The following is a 9518-nucleotide window of genomic DNA, read 5'->3' as shown; positions in this document are numbered from 1 at the left end:
CCCTGGGTTCGATTCCTCAGCACCACATAAGCAAAAAGAAAAAAGCCGGAAGTGGCACTGCGGCTCAAGTGGTAGAGCGCTAACCTTGAGCTGAAGAGCTGAGGGACAGCACCCAGGCCCAGAGTTTAGGCCCCACGACCGGACCCAAAAAAAAAAAAAGACAAGTCAGGGGGCAGCAATATTCTCTGCAGTGTTGTGTAAACAATGTCAAAAGTATCATAGATAGTTCTAGAAATCTAGACATAGAAAGTTTACATTACTAAAATCTATAGATAGCCTCTGATAGAGCAATAATGTAAACTAGTGTAACACTATTTTTTTCAATAGTTCTGTTCACTATATGAAGTTAATATGTGATCATTATTTTGTTGAATTTGTAATGGCTAATTTGAAAATGATATAAGGTTTACTTTCTCTGAAACCTTTTTCTTGTTCAAATTTTAGGACCCTTCAAAGTTGTACAAGAAAGCAGGTGATGTTGCAGCCATTGAATGTCAGTCTGAAGAAAGCATCCATCTTCATTCACAGGGAGAAAACAATCCTTTATCTAAGAAGCTTTCTCCAGTACACTCAGAAATGGCAGATTACATTAATGTAACACCATCTTCTCTTGTGGGTAGCCGAGATTCTGATATGAAGGATCGAGCATTACTTAATGGAGGAACTAGTGTAACAGAAAAACTAGCACAGCTTATTGCTACTTGTCCTCCTTCTAAGTCTTCCAAGATAAAACCGAAGAAGTTAGGAACGGGCACTACAGCAGGATTGGTTAGCAAGGATTTGATCAGGAAAGCAAATGTTGGCTCTGTGACTGGAATAATACATAAAGACTTAATAAAAAAGCCAGCTATCAGCACAGCTGTTGGATTGGTAACTAAAGATCCTGGGAAAAAAACAGTGTTTAATGCAGCAGTAGGATTGGTCAGTAAGGACTCTGTGAAAAAACTGGGAACTGGCACTACAGCGGTATTCATTAATAAAGACCTAGGCAAAAAGCCAGGGACTATCACTACAGTAGGTCTGCTAAGCAAGGATTCAGGAAAGAAGCTAGGAATTGGTATTGTTCCAGGTTTAGTAAATAAGGAATCTGGCAAGAAGTTAGGACTTGGCACAGTGGTTGGACTGGTTAATAAAGACTTGGGAAAGAAATTGGGTTCTACTGTTGGCCTAATGGCCAAAGACTGTGCGAAGAAGATTGTAACAAGTTCAGCAATGGGATTGGTTACTAAGGACATTGGAAAGAAACTGGTGAGCTGTCCTGTGGCAGGACTTGTCAGTAAAGATGCCATAAACCTTAAATCTGAAGCACTGCTCCCCACTCAGGAACCACTTAAGGCTTCTTGTAGTACAAACATCAATAATCATGAAAGTCAAGAACTTTCTGAATCACTGAAAGATAATGCTACCAGCAAAACTTTTGAGAAGAATGTTATACGTCAGAGTAAAGAAAGCATATTAGAAAAGTTCTCGGTTCGAAAGGAAATCATTAATTTAGAGAAAGAAATGTTTAATGAAGGAACATGCATTCAGCAAGACAGTTTCTCATCCAGTGAAAGGGGATCTTTTGAAACATCAAAGCATGAAAAGCAACCTCCTGTATATTGCACTTCTCCAGACTTTCAAATGGGAGCTGCTTCTGATGCATCTACAGCTAAATCCCCTTTTAGTGCAGTAGGAGACAGCAATCTACCTTCCCCATCACCTACTGTATCTATTAATCCTTTAACCAGAAGTCCCCCAGAAACTACTTCACAGTTGGCTCCTAATCCGTTACTTTTAAGTTCTACCACAGAACTAATGGAAGAAATTTCTGAATCTGTTGGAAAAAACCACTTTAATTCTGAAAGTACCCACTTGAATGTAAATCATAGGTCCATGGGTCATAGCATAAGTATTGAGTGTAAAGGGATTGATAAAGAGCTAAATGATTCAAAAAATACACATATAGATATTCCAAGAATAAGCTCCTCCCTTGGAAAAAAGTCAAGTTTGACTTCTGAATCCAGTATTCATACAATTACTCCTTCAGTTGTTAACTTCACAAGTTTATTTACTAGCAAACCTTTTCTAAAACTTGGTGCAGTAACTGCATCAGACAAACACTGCCAGGTTGCTGAAAGCCTAAGCACTAGTTTGCAGTCCAAACCATTAAAAAAAAGAAAAGGACGAAAACCTCGGTGGACTAAAGTGGTGGCAAGAAGCACATGCCGGTCTCCAAAAGGGCTAGAATTAGAACGATCAGAGCTTTTTAAAAATGTTTCATGTAGCTCACTATCACATAGTAATTCTGAGTCAGCCAAATTTATGAAAAACATTGGCTCATCTTCATTTGTCGATCATGACTTCCTTAAACGCCGATTGCCAAAGTTGAGTAAATCCACAGCTCCATCTCTTACTCTCTTAACTGATAGTGAAAAACCATCGCATAAGTCTTTTGCAACTCACAAACTATCCTCCAGCATGTGTGTCTCTAGTGACCTTTTGTCAGATATTTATAAGCCCAAAAGAGGAAGACCTAAATCCAAGGAAATGCCTCAACTAGAAGGTCCACCTAAACGGACTTTAAAAATTCCTGCCTCTAAAGTTTTTTCTTTACAGTCTAAGGAAGAACAAGAACCCCCAATTTTACAGCCAGAAATTGAAATTCCTTCCTTCAAGCAAAGTTTGTCTGTGTCTCCTTTTCCAAAAAAGAGAGGCAGGCCTAAGAGACAAATGAGGTCACCAGTCAAGATGAAGCCACCTGTACTGTCAGTGGCTCCATTTGTTGCCACAGAAAGTCCAAGCAAGCTGGAGTCAGAAAGTGAAAACCATAGAAGTAGCAGTGATTTCTTTGAAAGTGAGGATCAACTTCAAGATCCAGATGATTTAGATGATAGTCATACACCAAATGTCTGTAGCATGAGTGACCTTGAGATGGAGCCAGATAAAAAAATTACCAAGAGAAACAATGGACAACTAATGAAAACAATTATCCGCAAAATAAATAAAATGAAAACTTTAAAGAGAAAGAAGCTGTTGAATCAGATTCTTTCAAGTTCTGTAGAATCAAGTAATAAAGGGAAAGTGCAATCCAAACTCCATAATACAGTATCAAGTCTTGCTGCCACATTTGGCACTAAATTGGGCCAACAAATAAATGTCAGCAAGAAAGGAACCATTTACATAGGAAAGAGAAGGGGCCGCAAACCAAAAACGGTCTTAAATGGCATTCTTTCTGGTAGCCCTACCAGTCTTGCTGTCCTTGAGCAAACAGCTCAACAGGCAGCCGGGTCAGCATTAGGACAGATCCTTCCCCCTTTACTGCCATCATCCACTAGTAGTTCTGAGATTCTTCCATCACCTATTTGCTCTCAGTCTTCTGGGACTAGTGGAGGTCAGAGCCCTGTAAGTAGTGATGCAGGCTTTGTTGAACCCAGTTCAGTGCCATATTTACATTTACACTCCAGACAGGGAAGTATGATTCAGACTCTTGCAATGAAAAAGGCTTCAAAAGGGAGGAGGCGGTTATCTCCTCCTACTTTGTTGCCAAATTCTCCTTCCCATCTGAGTGAACTCACATCTCTGAAAGAAGCTACTCCTTCCCCTATTAGTGAATCTCATAGTGATGAAACAATTCCAAGTGATAGTGGCATTGGAACTGATAATAATAGCACATCAGACAGAGCAGAGAAATTTTGTGGACAAAAGAAGAGGAGGCATTCTTTCGAGCATGTTTCTCTGATTCCCCCTGAAACCTCTACAGTTTTAAACAGTCTTAAAGAAAAACATAAACACAAATGTAAACGCAGAAGTCATGATTACCTCAGCTATGACAAGATAAAAAGGCAGAAAAGAAAACGGAAAAAGAAATATCCCCAACTCCGAAGTAGACAGGATCCAGACTTCATTGCAGAGCTGGAGGAACTAATAAGTCGTTTAAGTGAAATTCGGATCACCCATCGAAGTCATCATTTTATCCCCCGAGATCTCCTGCCAACTATTTTTCGGATCAATTTCAATAGTTTCTATACACATCCTTCATTTCCCTTAGACCCCTTGCACTACATTCGAAAACCTGACTTAAAAAAGAAAAGAGGAAGACCCCCTAAAATGAGAGAGGCAATGGCTGAAATGCCTTTTATGCACAGCCTTAGTTTTCCTCTTTCTAGTACTGGATTCTATCCCTCTTATGGCATGCCTTACTCTCCTTCACCTCTTACAGCTGCTCCCATAGGATTAGGTTACTATGGAAGGTATCCCCCTACTCTTTATCCGCCTCCTCCATCTCCTTCTTTTACTACTCCACTTCCACCTCCTTCATATATGCATGCTGGTCATTTACTTCTCAATCCTACCAAATACCATAAGAAAAAGCATAAGCTTCTTAGACAGGAGGCCTTTCTTACAACCAGTAGGACCCCCCTCCTCTCCATGAGTACCTACCCCAGTGTACCTCCTGAGATGGCCTATGGTTGGATGGTAGAGCACAAACACAGGCACCGTCACAAACATAGAGAACACCGTTCTTCTGAACAACCCCAGGTTTCAATGGACACTGGCTCTTCCAGATCTGTACTGGAGTCTCTGAAGCGCTATAGGTTTGGAAAGGATACTGTTGGAGAGCGATATAAGCATAAGGAAAAGCACAGATGTCACATGTCTTGCCCTCATCTCTCTCCTTCAAAGAGCTTAATAAACAGAGAAGAACAGTGGGTCCACCGAGAGCCTTCAGAAACTAGTTCATTGGCCTTGGGATTGCAGACACCTTTACAAATTGACTGTTCGGAAAGTTCTCCAAGTTTATCTCTTGGAGGATTCACTCCCAACTCTGATCCAGCCAGCAGTGATGAACATACTAACCTTTTTACAAGTGCAATAGGCAGCTGCAGAGTTTCAAACCCTAACTCCAGTGGCCGGAAGAAATTAACTGACAGCCCTGGACTCTTTTCTGCACAAGACACTTCACTAAATCGGCCTCACAGAAAGGAACCACTGCCTTCCAGCGAAAGGGCAATACAGAACTTAACAGGTAAGAGGGTTGTTTTTGTTGTGTGTTTTTGTTACAGTACTTTTTTTCTGCTAGTGCCCTGACACAATGTAGTTGAGCTTTTAATGAACTCACCTTTTGTTTTTATACATGGTATTTTGAATCTTCAAAGTTGTTTTCTTTAGATAACAAGTAGGGTAAGAGGCTGGGTGCCAGTGTCTCATACCTATAATCCTAGCTACTCAGGAGGTAGAAATGATGATGGTTCAAGGCCAGCCTGGGCAGGAAGGTGCATGAGACTCTTAACTCCAGTTAAACACCAAAAAAGCCAGAAGTGGAGCTATGGCTCACACGGCAGAGTGCTAGCCTTGAGGAAAAAAGCTCAGGGACAGCATCAAGGCCATGTAAGAATGTTAATATGTCTATGTTATGAGAAAAATGTTACTAACCTTGCTTATATCATAAAAATCCAAGCACAGCTGGGCACCAGTGGCTCACGCCTGTAATCCTAGTTACTCAGCAGGCTGAGATCTGAGGATCGTGGTTCAAAGACAGCCCGGGAAAGAAGATCTGTGAGACTCTACAGTTAACCACTGGTTAAGTGGCACTGTGGCTCAAGTGGTAGAGAGCTCAGAGATAGCACCCAGGCCCAGAGTTCAAGCCCCATGACCCACCCCTTCCCCCAAAAAAATCAAAGCACAGAACACTTTTCAATATTGTAAAATTTGTCTATTTACAGAGACTTTGTTTTGCAGAGTACTTTCAAGTGTCTTCATTAAAAGCTGCTTCAAGTAGAAATAAAAAAGCATAAAGCTAACTTGGTACTAGTGGCTCATAACTGTAATCCTAGCTACTCAGGCTGAGATCTGAGGATTGCTGTTTGAAGCCAGCCCGGACAGGAAAATCCTACTCAGAAAAAGCTGGAAGTGATGCTGTAGTTCAATTGGTATAGCACTAGCCTTAAGCAAAAGAAATCTCAGAGACAGCACCCAGGCCCTATGTTCAAGCCACCGAACTAGATTAAAAAAAAAAAAAAAAGCAGGGACCAAGGAAGGCCACTGGGCATGAAACTAAATTCTGGTGGCTTATGCTTGTAATCCTAGCTATGCAAGAGTCTGATTCAAGGATCACAGCCAGCTCTAATAGGAAACTCTGCCTTATCTCCAGTTAACCACCAAAAAGCTGGAAGTGGAGCTGTGGCTCAAATGGTAGAGCACTATGTTGAGCAAAAAGCTTAGGGACAGTGCCCAGGGTCTGAGTTCAAGCCACAACTGGCACTCACACACAAAAAAAGGCATGAAACAAATGTATGTAATACTTCTAGGAAAATGTCTTGGGAATTGAGAAGACAAAGAATAAACTGATTATAGAGTGTTTATAAATATTTTGATGCTATGAGTGAAGTTACGCCTATAAAATTGTATGTAGTTTTCTACAGAAAATCTATATCACCAGATCTTCCAAGTAAACGTCAGTATCCTTTCCTGTATAAAGGGTATAAAGTAGAGATATTATAAAAAGTAAATGAGGGGCCAGGAAGGTGGCTCAGTGGTAGAGTGCTTGCCTTGCATGCATGAGGCTCTGGATTAAATTCCTCAGCACCACATAAGCAGAAAAAGCCAGAAGTGGTGCTGTGGCTCAAGTGGTAGAGCATTAGCCTTGAGCTGAAGAGTTGAGGGACAGTGCCCAAACCCAGAGTTCAGGCCCCACAACCGACAAATAAAAAGTAAATGAGCTAGGTACTGGTGGCTCACATTTGTAATTGTAGCTCCTCAGGAGGCTAAGGAACAAGGAGCTAGCCTGAGCAGACAAATCTTGAGAAACTCTTATCTCCAAATAACTAGCAAAAAGCTGGAAGTGGAGGCACAAATGTTAAAGGACCAGCCTTGAACGAAAAGGTTAAGTGGAGCTGAGTTCAAGCCCCAGTATTGGTCTGAAGGGGGTTGCTAAATGATACCATAATGCTCATTACATTGATTTATGTGTAGTAAGCACACAGATTTTCTATCATTTCTGTTTCTATCATTTCTATCATTACCGTTTAAAAGACTAAAAACTTACAGGATACCAGTGGCTCATGCCTGTAATCCTAACTACTCAGGAGGCTGAGATCTGAGAATTGTAATTCAAAGCCATCCTGGGACAAAAAAGTGAGAAACTTTTATATCCACAGTTAACCATAAAAAACTGAAAGTGGAGCTATTGCTCAAGTGGTATACAGTGCTAACTTTGAGCACAAAAGCTCAGGGACAGCACCTAGGCCCTAAGTTCAAGCTCCAGGACTGTCACACACACACACAAATTCTTTAATTAGATTCATTTTACAAAACATTTTTGCAAATACTTGATGGATAGCAACTTCTGACTATCATGTATTTACCAGGTATTCTACTTTATGGGCCTTCGTTTCTTTTTTTTTTTTTAGGTCCAGTTGTGGGGCCTGAACTCTGGGCCTGGGTGCTGTCCCCCAGCTCTTCAGCTAGTGCTCTGCCACTTGAACCACAGCGCCACTTCCGGCTTTTTTCTTTTTGCTTATGTGGTACTGAAGAATCGAACCCAGGGCCTCATACATGCAAGGCAAGCGCTCTACCACTGAGCCACCTTCCCAGCCCCTTGGGCCTTTGTTTCTAATAGGGAAAAAGGCACATGGGTTTGTTGTTTTGTGGAAGTAGATTATAACAATTCACATTATCACGTGGCAATGTGGCTTAGGGGTGGTACTTGGCTATTATGCATGATGCCCTGGATTCGATTTCTCAGTACCACAAAAACAGAAAAAGCTGGAAGTGATGTCGTGGTTCAAGTGATAGAGTACTAGCTTTGAGCGAAAGAAACTCAGGAACAGTGTCCAGGCCCTGAGTTTAAGCCCCAAGTATGAGGGGAAAAAATCACATTAGGTTTCATTAAAATTGTGTCAACAGGTATAAAATTAGGAGTACAGAAATTCTGTGGGTGTTTATGTTGGTACTAGTACTTAAACTTAGGGCCTTGTACTAGGGCTTAGCTTTTTTACTTAAGGCTAGTACTTTTACCACTTGACATAAACCTCCAGTCCAACTTTTTTTTGCCAGTTGATTGGAGGTAGTAGAATCTTGAGGACTTTTCTGCCTAAGCTAGCTTCAAAACTTGATTCTCAGATCTCAGTCTCCTGAGTAACTAGGGTTGTAGAGTTGAGCCACTGATGCCTGGCTGCAAATCTAGGATTCTATGAAATGGAGGGCATAACTCAGGATTACTTGAGAAAATGACCCTTAACTAGGACCTGAAAGATAAGCAGCAGTTAGCTGGGTAAACAGAATTTCTGCTGTGTAGCTACTTATTCATTCATTTTCTTATTCACTTATTAAATTTCAAAAATAGTACTAGTCAATGAAATGTAGTAAACACCTAGTAACTGATCTCATTTATTTTCAGGAAGACAAATAGTAGAATGGTAAGCATATAGTGACATAATTGAGGAAAGTATTGTGAAGTTAGTACTAACAGAATAAAGAGAAAGAATAATGGGTGAGGGAAATAGAATTTAATTATATAGAGTAATTAATTGATTATGACCTGAAGTTAAAAAATTGGGAATTGGTAGGGCACTGGTGGTTTACACCTGTAATACTAGCTACTCAAGACTGAGATTTGAGGAATACAGTTCAAAGCTAGCTCAGGCAGGAAAGTCCAATAAACTACTAAAAAAAATACCTGAAATAGAGTTGTGGCTGAAGTGGTAAAGCACTAGCCTTGAACAAAAAAAGTTCAGGAACATTGCCCAAATCCTGAGTTCAAGCCTAGGACTGGCACACACACAAAAAGTTGGGATTTGAAGGGTAAAAAGCATGTTTGAAGATCTTGAACTGGGAAGGAACTTAGACATATTGAAAAAAGCTTACTTGGATAGGAAAGAAGATACAAAAGATGCAGTAGTGGAAAATATGCTGAAAGAAACCTATATTGTGAATTTTCAATTTTGTAAAAGATAGAGGAGCAGTAAATTTAGGCTTACATTTCTAGAAGATCATGTTGTCTCCTGTATAAACCCTGACTTGGAGGGGATAAAAGTAAAGATAAAAGAAACTGTTTAGGGGCTGGGAAGGTAGCTCAGTGGTAGAGTGCTTGCCTTGCATGCATGAGTCTCTGGGTTCAATTCCTCAGTACCACATAAGCAGAAAAAACCAGAAGTAGAGCTCTGGTTCAAGTGGTAAGAACTCTAGGCTTGAGCTGAAATGCTGAGGGACAGAGCCCAGGTCCAGAGTTCAGGCCCCATGACTAGCAAAAAAAAAAAAAAAGAAAGGAAGGGAGAAAGAAACTAGTTAGTAGGGAATTGAAATAGTCTAAATAAGACAATGGTAAGTAAAGCAAGATGATAGCAGACATCTATATGGACATATTTTGGAGAGTGGTACTTCAGTATGCTGAGACAAGAATGGCAACAGATTTAGGGAATAGCATTTTGGTTAACTTTTGGGGCGGGGGGGGCAGGAGGAGGTTGTGTACTAAAGGGTTAAACCCAGAGCCTTGTAAGCTTTATACAACTGAACCATACTTAGATTTCTTTTTTTTT

The 9518-nt window shown here is 40.6% G+C and overlaps 1 protein-coding gene across 1 annotated transcript in view; it reads left to right on the top strand.

The window, feature by feature from the left end:
- Nucleotides 1–9518, top strand: part of Ash1l (ash1 (absent, small, or homeotic)-like (Drosophila)) — a 152004-nt gene that overhangs the window by 61635 nt on the left and 80851 nt on the right. Inside the window, exon 3 of the mRNA XM_013015249.1 lies at nucleotides 445–5008. Within this exon, the coding sequence (XP_012870703.1) occupies nucleotides 445–5008 (4564 nt within the window). The remainder of the gene's footprint in view (nucleotides 1–444; nucleotides 5009–9518) is intronic.

Source organism: Dipodomys ordii, unplaced genomic scaffold (genome assembly GCF_000151885.1).
Source record: "Dipodomys ordii isolate 6190 unplaced genomic scaffold, Dord_2.0 Scaffold26, whole genome shotgun sequence".
NCBI classification, from domain to species: domain Eukaryota; kingdom Metazoa; phylum Chordata; class Mammalia; order Rodentia; family Heteromyidae; genus Dipodomys; species Dipodomys ordii.
Note: the sequence above shows the minus strand (reverse complement) of the source record. Positions and strands in the feature narration are given on the sequence as shown.